At 39.2% G+C, this 16,828-nt stretch overlaps 1 protein-coding gene across 1 annotated transcript in view; it reads right to left on the minus strand.

The window, feature by feature from the left end:
• The window catches only part of ADCY1 (adenylate cyclase 1), a gene marked incomplete at its 5' end in the record, with an annotated part of 147,218 nt that overhangs the window by 12,734 nt on the left and 117,656 nt on the right, over positions 1 to 16,828 (minus strand). The window contains 4 exons of the mRNA XM_081286805.1: positions 766 to 880; positions 4,613 to 4,711; positions 5,244 to 5,390; positions 6,387 to 6,503. Of these exons, the coding sequence (XP_081142931.1) occupies positions 766 to 880; positions 4,613 to 4,711; positions 5,244 to 5,390; positions 6,387 to 6,503 (478 nt within the window). The remainder of the gene's footprint in view (positions 1 to 765; positions 881 to 4,612; positions 4,712 to 5,243; positions 5,391 to 6,386; positions 6,504 to 16,828) is intronic.

Consider the following 16,828-nt stretch of genomic DNA (forward strand, 5'->3'; position numbering starts at 1 on the left):
ACTTGGCATCTAAGGACATCAGCTTTCCATGACTATGAAGTATATTACCGCCTCTCTCACACTCAAGCACCACCCAAGTTTGTTTTAAAGGCCACTAGATATTTGAATTATAGGACAACCATAAATCTCTAGTTTAACTACATACTAGACTAGAAGAAATAAAGGAAGGAAGCAAGCAAGCATTTGGAAGAGAAAGAAAGTAACCATAAATATCTGGTTTTATTGGATTCTGGACTAGCATGAAGTTTTCTTATAAACTATCTACATCTCAGAAAAGGGTGAATTGGGAATTAATGTCCCGCCCCCATCAACAAACCATAGTTTTGTAAAAGCTAGAAAGGAACTTAGACACCTAGCTTTCTTTCCTTACTTCACAGGCCAGGGAAGGAGCTGCCTGGGTTCCACATATGGGCTCTACCCAAGTTCTCTTTCTAAAGGGACCCACATGCCCCAGCCGCTGCAGCTAGCACCAATGAGCTGAGAGGACACTATTCCACCAGTTGAGAGTATATGCCTCTGAACAATTCTGCAACTTAGATTTCTAGCATGTCTCTGAGCTGGACAAAGACTCTTTTGTCCTAAGTCCTTTTCTGAATCATCCATACTTCCACAAGTCACTTTCAGAGGCAAGGCTGTCCCCATGTCCCCCACGTGTTCCTGGGTGCCACTCTCCCTCCTACAAGACCAGGAACCTGCAGCCCTCTCTCAGGTAGGAATAGGAAAGGTATTCTCCAATAGAGATGGGATAGGTCTAGAGCCACCTACCAACTCGGAGGACAAAGTCATTGTACGACTGGTAGTTGATTTCATCCAAGACGTCAAACATGTCAATAGCAAAGTCAGCCAGTGTGCTGAGGTGGGAGGAGATGGACTTCTTAGCCTAGGCATGAACAGATGAAAGCATTATGTTTGGAGAGTGCCATTGCAGGAGGACACAGACCAGCTGCACCAGTCCTGGGTCTGTGATTTGATTCCTATATCAAAGCACAGCAGCCCTGGAAACTGTAGCTGCTGCTGGTACCTGGTTGAGGGTACATTTGTCAGTCCTTCTTATGGGTTGGAGAGTAAGGCAGGGTACTGTCCACACTGGCTCCCAAGGGACAGAGACAGGTGTCTCCTAAAACCATGCAAACCTGGTCATGCCCCTCTGCGGGCTGGTGAGCCCTGGGATTGGGAGACCTTCTGCTCAAATTCCTACTCGGATAATGCTGTTATCACCCATTGCAAATGAGCAAAGCAAGGACAGGGAACTATGCCAGGGAGCAGCGCCAACTTCCTTCCTATTGGGACTGTGTGTGTGTGTGTGTGTGTGTGTGTGTGTGTGTGTTTTGAAGTCTTTTCATGAAAGAGTAACAGTTGTAAGGTTTCTAATTTTTATTTTCTAAAGAAAATTTTATTAGCCCTCAACATCAGAGAACTAATGCCTTGAAAAAAAAATCAGCAGACTATTTTTCAGGACAGGTTTAGGTTTATAAATAAACTGAGTAGACTATATAAAGTTCTCATGTTCCCACCCTCCTCCACATAGAATTCCCACTATTGCTAAAATCACGCATTCCTCTGTACACTTGTTACAACTGAAGGGCCAATACTGAAATAAAATTATCACCCAAAGGTTACAGTTAACATTAGGGCTTATTCTTAGTGTTGTATATTTAATGGGTTTTGACAAATGCATAACATACAGTGACACACATCTACCACCAGTGTCACACAAAATAGTTTCAATGCCTTAAAAATCTTCTGTGCCTAGTCATTTCTCCTTTTCCCCAAACCCCAATAAACACTAATTTTTTATAGCCTCCATAATTTTTCCTTTTCTAGAATGTCATGTGATTGGAATAATACAGTATGTAGGCTTTTTTTAATATTTATTTTTTGGTGTAGATGGACACAACACAATGCCTTTATTTTTATGTGGTGCTGAGGATTGAACCCAGGTCCCGCCCGTGCTAGGCAAGGTCTCTACCACTGAGCCACAATCCCAGCTCCCAAGTAGGTAGCTTTTCAGACTGGCTTCCTTTATGTAGTAATTTGTATTTAAGGTTTCACCATGTCTCTTTATGACTTGAGAGCTCATTTCTTTTTATCACTTAATAATATTCAATTTTATGAATATATTAGAATTTGTTCACCCATTCATTAATTGAAGGGCTCACAGGTTTCAGTGATAATAAAGCTGCAATCAATAAAGCTGCACACATTTCTATTTCTGTGTGGACACAGTTTGCATCTCATTTTGATAAATATCAATGACTGCAATTGTCTAGACAGCATGGATAAGTCTACGTTCAGCTTTGTAATAAGATTCTGCCAAACTGCCTTCACAGTGGCTGTACCATTTTTCTTCCCACCAACAATGGATGAGAGTTCCTGATGCCTACAATGGATCTTCTTTGGTAAACTGCCTGTTCAGATTCACTTTTTAACTAGGTTGTTTTCCTTCTATGATTGGATTTTAAGAAGTCTTTGTATATTTTAGATATAAACCCTTTATCAGGTAGTTTGCAAAGATTTTATCCAAGCCTGTGGCTTGACTTTTCATTTGCTTAATATATTTCATGGAGTAGGAGTTTTTAACTTTAATAAACCCCAAATTAAAATTATTTTCTTTCATGGATCATGCTTTTGGTATTGTCTCTAAAAAGTCATCACCAAATCAGAAATCATTTTATAGTTTTGAATTTTATATTTAGGTTCATTACCTATTTGAGTTAATTTTTGTGATGGGTACAAGGTCTGCATTTATATTTTTTCTTCTTTTTAATGGATATCCAGTTGTTCTAGCATCATTTGTTAAGAGGACTATCATTTCTCTTCATTTGTCACAGATCAGTTGACTATATATATTTGTGTGGGTCTATTTCTGGGCTCTTTATTCTAATTCATTGATCTTTTTGTCTGTTCTTTCCCCAATACCATACTCTCTTGATTACTGTAGCTTTATTTTCAGTCTTGAAGCTGGACATTGTTAGTCCTCCAGCTTTGTTCTTCCTCTTTAATATTATGTTTGCTATGCTGGACCTTTTGTCTTTAATTATAAACTTGGGATCGGTTTGTGAATATCATAAAATATCCTGATGGGAATTTGATTAGTATTGTATTAAATCTACAGATCAAGTCAGGGAGAACTGAAATCTTGATAATATTAATTCTTCCTGTGCAAAAACATGGAATATATTTCCACTTATTTATACCTTTCTTGAATTCTTTTATCAGAGCTTTATAGTTTCCTTCATATAGATCTTGTATATATCTTGTTAGATTTATACCTAACATTTTTTGGTGCTAATGTAAATGGTATAGTGTTTGTAATTTCCAATTCCAATTGTTCACTGCTGATATATAGGATAGCGATTAAATTTTATATATTAAACTTTATATCCTGCAACCTTGCTAGAATCACTTACTAGTTCCAGGATTTTTTTTATTGTTGATTTTTTCAAATTTACTACACAAATAATCATGCTATCTGCAAACAAAGACAATTTTCTTTCTTCCCAATCTGCATGCCTTTCATTTTATTTTCTTGTCTTATTGCTTAGATAGGACTTTTGATACAATGTTGAAAAGGATTAGAGAGAGAGGAAATTCTTACTGTGCTCCTGATCTTAGGGTGAAAGTTCCTAATTGATATTAAGCTATAGGTTTTGTTTTTTGTTTTTTGTTTGTTTTGTAGAGGATGTTTCTTTACATTCACAGTTTACCTAGTTTTTATTGGGAATGAGTGTTGGATATAGTTAAATGATTCTTCTACCTAGATTAATATGATGAAATCATTTTTCCTCTTTATCCTATTGATGTGATGAAGTTCACACAAGTTGTAATGTTGAACCTGCCTTATATATCTGGAATGAATCTAACTTGGTCTTAGTTCATAATTCTTTTCATTCATTACTGAATTCAATTTTCTAATGCATACTCATGACAAATACTAGTATATAGCTTTCCTTTCTTGTGTATTTTTGTCTGAATTTCTGATCAGGGTGATGCTGGCCTCATAGAATAAGTTAGCAGTGTTCTGTTTTTATCTTCTAGAAGAAACTGAAGATAATTGGTATCATTTTTTTTCCTTGAATGGTAGAATTTGCCAATTAATGCATCTGGGGGCTGTAGAAAACTTGCCCAGCATGTATTTAGCCCTGGGTTCAATACCAAGCACCACAAATTTATATACATACATAAAATTCTTCATGAAAAAAAAAACTATTACAATGAATGCGTCTGGGCCTGCTGCTTTCTGTTTTGGAAGATGTTAATTATTGAATCAATTTATTTAATAGCTATTAACCATATTTATTTTCATATTCACAGTTCTGCTTTGAGGAAGGAGAATACTCAGTGGTGCAGTGCTGGAAGGAAGAAGAGGGAACAAGTAGGGATAAGAGGGTGGGTCAAAGCTAGAGAAGCCCTTGTGATCAACTTTCTGTGTGGATTTTCCCTAAGAGATCATGTCTGGAAGGAGCCAGCAACTTGACAAGATAGGCTGGGATCCACTTTCCTGATCCAATGAAGGGAAAAACCAACCCCAGTGTGGGGACCTTCCCGGGGTCCCAGAGTCCTCTGGAGCAGGACTGGACTCAAGCCCAGGCACAACAGGGGCATTACTCACTCTGGTTCCTGCTGTGGGCGCCAGCCCCACTGCAGCCATGTAAGTGCTTCCAATGGTCTTGATCTTCTCTAGATCCTTATAAAAGTCTTTGTCCATGAGCTTTGTCAAAAACAAGACAGTTAAACATTATAGAACATTTGAGAGACATCATTGTAGTCATCAGCTATTGGGAGCAACTCGGAAGCTGACCAATACATTGTGCAGAGCAACCCAACCTCTTTCTTTTGGATGCCAGATAGGTTCTGGGACTGCATTTGAAAAAGGCAGCAAGGAGGAATGGTCAAGACCCATCCCTGCCCCTGCAACTGAGCTCACAGTCACTGGGGGAAATGGGGTCTCTGGTGACGGCAGCAACAGGCAGACACAGTATCTGACTGGAGAAGATACCTGGAGGTACCCAACTGCCTGCCCATCTACAGAGGAAGCTGCACAGCCCTGGTCACTGTAGATGTCAAGCTCTTGTCTCCCATCCTAGTGTAAACACCTCCTTTTTTAATTGTCACAACTGACCTGGACCCTAAAGGAGATGTGTGTGCTTACTCCCTACATGTCTAAAGAGCATGACATATTAGAGTAGGTGCAGGGAAAACCAATCAGTAAGATGTAAGCAGACAATACAGCATGGCCTCACCTCATCAAAGTCAGCAATAATCTCGTTGAGGAGTCTCAGACACTCCACTCCCATGTTGTTGCCATCCAGCTCGATGTAGAAGTCATTGAAGTTGGGGATAGAGGCAAACATGACACCCACCTGGGAGTAGGACTGGTAGTAGAGGTCCTGCAAGAACAGAAGGGTCATCCTGCCAGGCCGGGGTAGACAGAGCAGCACTTGGGCTAGGGACAATCCAGGCTGCATGGGCCCAGCCTGTTTTACAGACAGGGGGATAGGTTCCAGGGGTTTCAGGTCATGTGACTCATACCTCAGGGAAGACCCCTATGTCCCACCTTCTCTTGGAGGCCAGGAAGGTGAAGAGGCCATAGGAAAAGACAGAATTTTAGGAAAGCCTTGCACTGCATGGCTGCAAAACTCAGCCAGATGAACAATTAGCACCTGGAGCGACTTCAGACCAAAGAAGATCAAAGCTGAAACTAGGGGTTTCATTTCTGCCTTTAGGACCTTAAAAGACCAATCCACATTTCTTCATTTTTAAATTTGGCCTTTTAAAGCACCTGGCTTCTACTATATTAATGTTCTAACTTACTGCTATAGCAGTTACGGCTGTTAAAAGTTCTGAACAACCCCAATACACTAAGCAAAGGGAAGGGAAAAAGGAGTCTTCAGAGGTTTCAAGCATATGTAACAAGGCAAATCACTCCATGGCCAGGCATGCTCTATTTTTTAAGGTATGCATTGGCCAAAAATTATCTATAAGGTAATTTGAAATTTTTAAGTCTTGAGAAACCACATCTGGGATTTATTAAAGCCCATTTACCCTGCCTTGGATGGAATAATACTAAATACTATGTTCTTTCCCATGATTCAAAGGGGAGAAGAAAACTAAATCAAACACTCCTGTCAAATGGGGCCCCAGGAGCTTCCTGATGACCCAGCACTGGCCCTGCCCTCAGGCACAGGCCAGGTGGCCCAGTGAGAAGCTGAGTCTGCTAAATCACAACACCCTTCAGGAAGGGAGGCCTCCAGTTGAAACAGAGAAAAGAGGGTGGATCCAAACCAGATCTTCACCTGCATATCAGGACCCTCTGACACCTCAGAAGATCCCAGGAGACTTCAGTAGGGGCACAGGATGTGGTAACCATATAGCAAGGTGCTCACCATATTCCGGGGATTAGACATGAGGAAGTGCTGTGCAACGTGGGCTGGAAGGAGGTTAAAGAGGATCCTCTTGTTGTCCAGCTTTACCCTCTCCATATCATCCCGCTCCTCTTCTGCCTGAGGGGCATGGAGATCATGAGGATCAGTCATTCACCTCCCTTACCTGCCCACTGCAGCTTCTCTCTGATCATCCACACTGGACTTTGTGTGAATGAATGGTCCATACTAGGGCTTTCCCTTCCATCCCACCAGACACAGGGACCAGAGCCAGATTATAGAACTGGGGGATTCACAGATGTATGCACAAATCACTTCCCTTACTACTGTAATTTTCAAAGGACAAACAATGGCTTCCCTCACTTTCAGGGTCTGCCCCATCCCTAGCCACTTCCTGGGAAACAGATACTTTGCACCAGCTCCAGGCATCCACCCAGGTCTGTTTGCCCAGTATCAGGCAGTGGATACTTCCCTAAGGCACCCAAAGTTCCCTCTAGAACTTCTCTGTCTTCCTTCATGAGAGCTCATATCCCTCTGGCATTGAGACAACAATGCTGTGGGATGTCAGGTCTCGTTTGGAGGCAAACCATAGGCTCATCTCAAGTCTTCCCAACTCAGACCCCCAAATCAAGGAGGGCCTGGAATGAGATATTCAAAACTCTAAAAGAAAACAACTACCAGTCTCTAGAAAGGCTATATTTCAAATTCAGTGAAGAATTAAAAACTTCCCATGACATGGATAAACTAAAAGAACTCATGACCTCTAAGCCAGTTCTACAAAGAATACTCAAGACATACTGCAAATGGAGGAAACCAAAAGCAAACCCAAAACTCCCAAAGAGATTAAGATCACTAGAAGAGCAGCCAGTTAATTGAAAATTAAGACAGTTAAATATAGCAAACAAACCAAAATGGCAGAAAAATAAAAACACATGTACATAATAACACTGAATGTAAATGGTGTCAACTCCCCAATTAAAACACATAGATTAGCAGAATGGATCAAAAAACAAGATCCAACTACCTGCAGTGTGCAAGAGACTGATCTCATGGGCAAAGACCTCACAGGCTGAAAGTAGAATGATGGAAAAAAATATTCCATGCAAATGAAATCTGAAAACAAGCACGTGTAGTTATTCTCATAACTGATAAGCAGATGCTGAGCAAAAGTTAACCAGATAAGACAAAGAAGGTCTCTATGGACTGGTATTGGGAGCTATCCAACAAGAAGATATAATAATAGTAAAAATATATAATCCAATTAGTGCACCTAATTTTATATATATCCTCTTGATGTTCAAATTACCTTACAGATATATATATATATATATATATAGATAGATAGATAGATAGATAGATATAGATATAGATATAGATATAGATATAGATAGATATAGATAGATATAGATATAGATATAGATAGATATTTTTTTTCCTCTTGATGTTCAATCCCAGATAGAACTCAGTAAAAAACTACTGGGGGCTTTCGACACATTCTTATCACCAATGGGCCATTCAAGGAAGATATTTATGATTTTAATATAAGTCAAATGGATCTAGTAGACATCTACAGAATATTTTACCCCCAAACAGCTGAATTTACTTTCTTCTCAGTAGCTAATGAAACTTTTTCCAAAATAGACCATGTTGTATTTTAATAAATACAAAATAACTTATACAATCCTGTGCAACCTATCAGATAATAATGGAATGAAACCAGAAGTTAACAGCAAGAAAAACATTGGAAACCATATAAACACATGGATATTGAATAATACTCAGTTAAATGAAGAATGGATCAAAGAAGAAATTAGAATAGAAATAAAAAATTCTTAGAAATGAACATGAACAAAGATAAAACACATAAAAATCTCTGGGACAGGATGAAAGCAGTTCAAAGAGGGAAATGTATAAGCATTGACTGCCTGCATTAAAAAATAGAGAGATCCCAAATAAATAAGCTTATGCTACCACTCAAGGCCTTAGGGGGGGAAAAAAACTAATTCCAAAATCAGTAGAAAACAGGAAATAATTAAAATCAGATCCGAAATTAATTAAATAGAGAATAAAAAATCACAGGATCAGTGCAGCAAAGAGTTGGTTCTTCTAAAAGATAAGCAGTATTTGTAACTCTTAGCCAAACCAGAAGAAAGCAAGAGAAAACCCAAATAACCAAAATAAGATGAAAAGGGACATATTGCCACACACCCCTTGAAATCCAGAAGATTATCAGAACTTATTTTGAAAATTTATACTCCAATAAACTGGAAAATGTGGATGACACTGACAAATTTCTAGACATAAATGATCTGCCCAAATTTAATCAGGAAGATATAGAAAACCTACACAGACCAATATCAAGTAATGAACTTGAAACAGTAATTGAAAGTCTTCCAAAAGAGAAAAGTCCGAGATCATATAGATTCTCAGTTGCATTATACCAGACCTTTAAAGAAGAACTAACACCAGTCTTTCTCAAATCATTCCATGAAATTGAAAGGGAGGGAACACTCCCAAATACATTCCATGAAGCCGGTGAACCCTGATACCAAAACCCAAGATTCATCAAGGAACAATAACAAAACAAACAAACAAAAAATGCCAATATCCTTAAAGAACAAATGTGCAAAAATCCTTCATAAAATATTAGTAAACTCCTTTCAAAAGCACATCAAAAAGATAATACACTATGATCAATGGATTTTATTACAGGAATGCAAGGTTGCTAGACATACATGAATCCATAAATGTAATTCACCACATAAACAGAATTAAGGATACAAATCACATGATCAGAAAAGGCCTTTGATAAAATATGGCACCCATTCATGATAAAAATGCTAAAGAAGATCAAAGGTACTTACCTCAACATTGTAAAGGCCATTTATGACAAACCCAAAGTCAACATCATACAAGATGAAAAAAAAAACTGAAAGCATTTCCTCTACAATCAGAAACAAGACACTCTCACCACCACTCCTATTCAGTATAGTCCTCAAAACATCAGCCAAAGTGATCATGCAATAAAAGGAAATCCAAGGAATACAAATAGGAAAAGAAGAAGTCAATTTTTATCTGTTTGCTGATGATATGATCCTATATCTATAAGAATCAAGTAACTGCATAGTAGAATACAAGATCAACATTCATAAATAAATAGCTTTCCTGCATTACAACTGTGATCCTGCTGAGAAAGGAAAACTATCCTATTTATAATGACCTGGAAAAACTAAAATACTTGGGAATTAATCTAGGAAAAAAAAACAGATCTAGAAAAAAACAGCCCTTACATTCATCATTCATTTGGAAGAATAAGAGACTCAGAATAGCCAAAGAAATCCTGAGCAAGAGGAGTGATGCAGGAGACATCACAGTACCTGATCTTAAATTATGGTACAGAGCTATTGTAACAACACCAGCATGGTATTGGCATCAAAATAGACTTAAAGACCAATGGACTAGAAGATAGAAATAAACCCACATATTTACAGTCCTCTGATACTTGACAAAAGTGCCCAAATTACATGTTGGATAAAAGATAGTCTTTTAAACAAATGATGCTGGAAAAACTGGATATTCACATGTAGACGAATGAAATTAGATCTGTATCTCTCACCCTGCACAAAGTCAAACCCAAGTGGATCAAAGACATAGGAATTAGAACAGAAACTTTTCAACTACTAGAAGAAAACAAAGGGTCAATACTCTATCATACAGGTGCAGGCACCAATTTCCTTAAAAAGACCCCTAAAGCTGAAGAAATAAAGATAAGAATCAATAAGTGGGATGCCATCAAAATAAAAACCTTCTGCATAGCAAAGAAAATGATTAACAGCATGAAGAGAGAGCCTACAGAATAGCAGAAAATGTTTGCCAGACACTTCTCTGATCCAGTATATATAAAGAACTCAAAAAGCTTAATATCACAAAACAAACGACCCAATTAATAAATGGGCAAAAGAACTATATAGAATTTGTCCAAAAAAGAAACACAAATGGCCAAAAAATATATGAAAAATTATTTAACAACCCTAGAAATCTGGGAAATGCAAGTCAAAACTACACTAAGATTTCATCTCACTCTAGTTGAAGTGGCAATTATCAAGAATACAAATAATAATAAATGCTGGCGAGAATGTAAGAAACACTTATATATATGGGACTGCAAATTAGTGCAACCACTCTCGAACACAGTATGGAGATTCCTCAAAAAACTAGAAGTGGAACCACCATATGGACCTGCTATCCCCACTCTTTGATATTTATCCAAAATAATTAAAATCACCATTCTACAGTGATACAGCTAGGTCAATATTTTATAGCAGCTCAATTCACAATAACCAAGTTATGGAACCAGCCCAGGTGCCCACCAGTAGATGAATGGATTAAGAAAATATAAGGTTTATACACCATGGAGTTTTACTCTGTCATAAAGAAGAATGAGATTATGGCATTTACCTCTAAGTGGATAGAAATGGAAAACATCACACTAAATGAAATAAGCCAGGTTCAGAAAATCAAGGGTCAAATGTTTGCTCTCATATATAAAAGTTAGAGCAAAACAAGGGGGGGGGGGAAGAGGTGTGGGGATTGGATTTCATAAAGCTATAGGGAAGATTAGTGCAGTAGAAGAAGATTGAGAAGGAGGGAAGAGGGACACCAAAGGGGAGGAAATACAGAATAAGTTTAACAAAATCACACTCTATGCATGTATATATACAACACAGGAAATTCCACCTTTATGTATATGTAGAAAGCACCCATCAAAAATATACAAATAAACAAGTGGAAGGAAGATCAGAAGCACAGAGGAAGGAGAAAAGTAGGATGAAGAAGGAGAGGGAAAGGTGATGGCAGGGAACAGGAACTGAAATGGGTAAATCAAATTCCATGCATGTATGATTTTGTCAAAATGAACCCAATTACTATGTGTAACTATAATCCTCTAAGAGAGAGAGAGAGAGAGAGAGAGAGAGAGAGAGAGAGAGAGAGAGAGAGATTGCTGTGGGGACCTGGTGGGGTGGACCTACGAGTTCTGGCCAGTAATAAGCACCATCTCCTAGAACAGGAAACCAGAGGCTCCGAAGTGAACAGCAGGCACAGTCCTAGTCCTAGCCTAGTCCTAGCCTGCTCACCACCAGCTGCAGGGCTCTGCAGAGGCTGATGAAAACAGCAGCATGAGCCACCAGGGGGCTTAAGATGTGCTGCTGGCAGGGCCCATGGCCTGTGGCACAGGCAGCCTTCAAAGACAGAAGCCACGGGAATCACTACATCCATCACAGAAAATCTGATGTACAAGGAGCTCAGCCTTGGAAATCTACATGTGCCAGTATTTAAGGGCACCAAACTTCTGGGTATAGTAGAAATTGCATAATCACATCCTTGCTGAAGTCCCAAGACCTATTGCTAAAGGCCATGGCTCAGAGACCAGCACCATGGTTCATGTCCTGGGGGTGATAGGCAGCTTGCATCTCTCCGTGCTACTGTATCCTTGTTATAAAATATGTACAAAATGTCTGTTTTTAGAGGCCCATTTCTAGGGCTGTACTCATCAAGGGCTCCAGAGAGGGTATGTGGCCTCCTTGGCCTTAAAACCGTAGTCTCTCTTCTTGGTAGGATTGCTATGATTAAAGTTGAACTATTGGCTAATTACTTGCTGCTAGACTTCATGTAGTGATTCTATCAGTTAAATCAGGAAATGGAGATTTCCAAGGAGAGATGTGAGGAGGCCCGAACTGCGGGGGTTGGGCATGAGGCCACCCTGACCACAAGATCACCTGACTGTGCTGGGAAGGACCCCACCATTAGGTGTTTTCTGAGGAAAAATGGCCAATGAATCAGCAGGACCTATGAAGACAGCACCATCAATATGTTTATCCTGCTTTTTAGCAAAAGCAAAACACAGTGGGCAAAGACAAAAGAGACAACCCTGGGCCATGACCTCCAGGTCAGAGCAGAGCTGTGCACGGGCTGCCCAGACAGCCTGGAGCCAGATCTGCAAACAGTAGAACATGGCCATGGGCAATTCTGAAAGGGTCTCAGGGTTCATGGACTGTGTTGGAAAGAAAAGTCACAGAAGGCAACATGGGCATGCGCCTGCCACAAGCCTTTACTGTTTAGGTGCAACACAGGCAGCAAGCTCATGAAATCCATGTCTTGCTTTGGGTCTCACTCAAAGGTCAGTGGCCTCTATTTTCCAGTCTCTGGTTGTCTTTTCATCTTACAGTCCTTTCAATATAACCTTTAGAACATGTTTCTCTCCATGGGGCACACATTATTATGTGTTACTGTGTGACCCTCTAATACACAAAGAAGAAAGATTCTTAAAGGGTGAGATGAAGAGGAAGCAGTTTTGTGTAATCCCAGCGGCTTGGGAGGCTGGGGAAGGAGGATCCCAAGTTCAAAGCCAGCCTCAGCAACTTAGCAATGCCCTAAGCAACTTAGAGACCACCAACTCAAAATAAAAAAAATTTTAAAATGGTCTGGGGATATGACTTGGTGGGTAAGCTCCTCAGAGTTCAATCCCTGGTACTAAAATAAATAAAAATCAAACAAATAAATATTGGTTTTGTTGTATTTATTAATGGAACAAAAAATTTATCCTCTTTCCAATGTAAATATTAATATTTTAGTGATAACAATGCAATTGAATGTTTGATTAAGAATAAAACCTTGGCTTATTACATTGTGATTAAAAAAAGTCTGCCTGGGCTGGGGATGTGGCTCAAGTGGTAGTGCGCTTGCTTGGCGTGCGTGCGGCCCGGGTTCGATCCTCAGCACCACATACAAACAAAGATGTTGTGTACGCCGAGAACTAAAAAGTAAATATTAAAAAAAAAAAATTATAAAAAAAGTCTGCCTCTGAGTTCTGTTATGTCAACACCTGGATTATGAGCTGTCCAAGTAGCTGTCCTTCCTAACTCATTATATAGGTTTTAGTCCACATAGAGATGCAAAGATTTTTTTTGTTGAAACTTGACTGGAAAATGTAGTTCTTCCCCATGCCAGTTGATTTTATGAACTAAGCAGAAGTTATACTGTTATGTTTCAATGAGATGAAATTCCACTGGAATTCTCTAGAATTCCAACCTGCCAGGAAACTAGTATTTTAAAGACTTGTGGGTGACACACAACAGGGTCACATGACAGATGCACAGTCACAACTTTCCAAAATGTTCTCTTGACAGTAGTTCTTTTCAAAAGACATTTCCCTTCTCACTTGTGCTTATATTTTAGAATTTCTCCACCAAGACACATCTATTGACCAGAATGTAGCATTTCAGAGGAGGTCCCCACCTAAGGAACCTATCATTATGGAACAATAACCCAAGCCAAACAACAGACAGCCTGACTTGTCAACTTCCTGGGACATTGACAGGTACTGTAGCTGACTCTTGCCATCACCCTGACAAAGAGTCCTCAGTCCAACAAATGAGATCAGCAACACCCAGCCCAGCACCTAGAATCGACACTGCCCTCCCTATGAGGGAAGAGCACTACACTACATGGTGGCCCCGTTCTCCCTCTGTGCCCTCTTGCAAGGGACACACGACATTTGCTGAGAGAGATCAGCACAGACAATTTGTTCTTCCATACTAGGGCAGTACATTTCTTAATGTTCAGATACAATCACTATAAATGAACTTTCTGATGTCCTCTCCCACTGAACCATCTAGAATCCTTCCAGCTCTAAGAACCACTTCTTTTGGGGAGGATATAGAGAAGGGAAAAAAAAAAAAAACTTTCCCTAGCACAGGGAACAGCTAAGATCAAGCATCTTCAGGCCCCAGGGTAGAGGACATAGTTCCTAATTTTGGAACAGAGTTTTTGTTTCATGTTATTTTCCTTTGATAATTGATTTTCCACAAAAAATCCACAACATGTCAATCAGCGATGGCATACATCTCTGCATCATGTCACTGCCCCTCAGATCGAGTCTTAAGATCAGAGTGGCCCAGACAAGGCAAGCTAGGTGGGATGAGTGTCCAGAGCAGCACCCACCCCTGAATTTTTTCAGGAAGGCTGAAACTTGAGCAGCCCACCTTGAACAGATCCTAGTGGCTTCCTTCTTCCTTGATGGCTCTGGAGTAGACATTCCTAATGTCCCCCCACTAACTTCTAGGAATGACAAAGTCACACAAGCCACCCCTTGAAGATGAGTGAGGACCACCCGCGGCTTCTGGCCTAGAATCCTCAACGTGGCCCTGGACCCCTCCACCCACCTTTCCATGCTGAAAAGAGCTAAGGAATCTCTAATGTCCATCAGCGTGGCTCCTGGAGGACTACAGTGCTGTATTCCCTTGATGACCTGTAAACCTTGCTGATTTATCCTGCTGACTCCTGGAGATCTCTCACTGCAGCCCAGCCCAGTCTGACCTTCAGAATGCTGGGTTCCAAGAGAAGCTCTAAAGGGCCACACTTTGGGGAACTTCCACCTTTCCCCTTATCTCCCTCCATACAGTTAAGTCCCTAACAGGCTTTTACACCATTCCAGACCCCCACCCTCCCTTGTCCCCTGCAAGTGTGATCATGTATTCTCCACCTCTGTCCTTGACTCTTTCCAGGCTTGATAAGGAGGGGTTTTCCCTCAAATAACAGCATTTTAAGAAGTAGTATTATTTATTTTTATTATAATTATTTTAACCATATTAACTGTACAAATTAATAGGTTTCATTGTGACATTTCCACACATGCATTGGTCACATCAACCATCTCTATTGCCAACTCTTGCCCCCTCCCTTCTCCCCTCTTCACTGGCTCCCTTAACCCCTCCCTAGTCTTCTATTTTTAGGTCATCTTTTTATTTTTTTACTTAACACATATTTGAGAATGCATGCAATACTTATCTCCAATTGCATTAATTTTCCTGCAATTGACTCAATTTCATTTTTTTATATCTGAATAAAACTTCATTGTGTATAAACCACATTTCCTTTATCCATTCATCTGCTGACAGGCAACTAGAGTGATCTTGGCTATTGTGAACTGTGCTTCTATAAACATGAGTGTACAGGTGTCTCTGTGGTGTGCTGACTTCATTTCCTTGAGGAGTGGTATAGATGGAACATATGATAGTTCTACTTTTAGTTTTTTGAAGCACCTCCATACTGATTTCCATAGTGGCAGTACTAATTTACATTCCCATGAACAGTGTATAGAGTTCCTTTTTTCCCCACATACTTGCAGCATTTGGTTTATTGTTTTGTTGTTGTTTTGTTTGGTAATAGCTATTCTGACTGGGGTGAGATGAAATCTTAACATAAGGTTTGATTTTCATTTCCCTGATGACTAAAGATGTTGAGCATTTATACACACATACATAAAATCTGTACTTACTTTGAGAAGTATCTAGATCCATTTGTCCACTTATTGATTAGATCACTTTTTTCTTTTGTTAACTTTTTTGAGTTCTTTGTATATTCTGAATATTAATTCTCTGTCAGATAAATAGCTGGCAAAAATTTCTCCCATTCTTTAGACAGTCTTTCCACTGTTAATTATTTTTCTGATGTGCAGCTTTTGAATTTGATGTATTCCCATTTGTTAGTTCTTAATATTATTTCCTGAGCTACTGGAGGACTATTTAGGGTGTTATAGTTTGTGCCAATATCCTAAAGTGTTTCCCCTATGTTTTCCTCTAGTAGTTTCAAAGTTTCAGATCTTAAAGTCTTATTTCATTTTGAGTTGGTTTTTATTCGCTCTGATAGATATTATTCTAGGCTCAATCTTCTACATGTGATTACTCAGTGTTCCCAGCACAATTTATAGAGGCTGTCTTGTCTCCAACGTATAGTTTGGCACCTTTGGTGAAAATCAGATAGTTCCAGGTGTATGGGTTTAATTCTGGGTCCTCTATTTTGTTTCATTCTGTTCCATTTCTATTTTGTGGCAATAGCATGCTGATTTTATAACTATGGCTCTGAATATATTGTGAAATTAGGTATTGTGATGCTCTAAGCATTGCTCTTTGCTCAGGATTGCTTAGTTTTTTTGTCTTTTGTGCTTCTATATGAAATTTAGGATTCTTTTATTCTAGTTCTATGAAGAAAGTCTTTGGTACTTTGCATTGAACCCTTTTATTGTTTTTGATTGTAGGGCCATTTTAACAATATTAATTCTCCCAGTCCATGAACATGGAAAGTCTTTCCATCTCCTAGTATCTTCTTCAATTTCTTTCTTCAGTGTCTTATAATTTTCATCATAGAGGTCTTTCACCTCCTTGGTTAGATTTATCTCTATATTTTTGAGGCAACTTTTAATTTATGTATTAGTTTGAAGAGTCTTTTGGTAGAGTCTTTAAGGTCTTCTAAGTTTAGAATTATATCATCTGCAAACAGGAATAATTTAACTCCCTCCTTTCCTACTTGTATCACTTATGATTGTTTCTCTTGCCTGTATGTTCTGTTTAAAATTTCAACTATGACACTGAATAAAAGGGTGAGAG

The sequence above is a fragment of the Spermophilus citellus genome, assembly GCF_964194105.1.
Source record: "Spermophilus citellus genome assembly, chromosome: 3".
Taxonomy (NCBI): domain Eukaryota; kingdom Metazoa; phylum Chordata; class Mammalia; order Rodentia; family Sciuridae; genus Spermophilus; species Spermophilus citellus.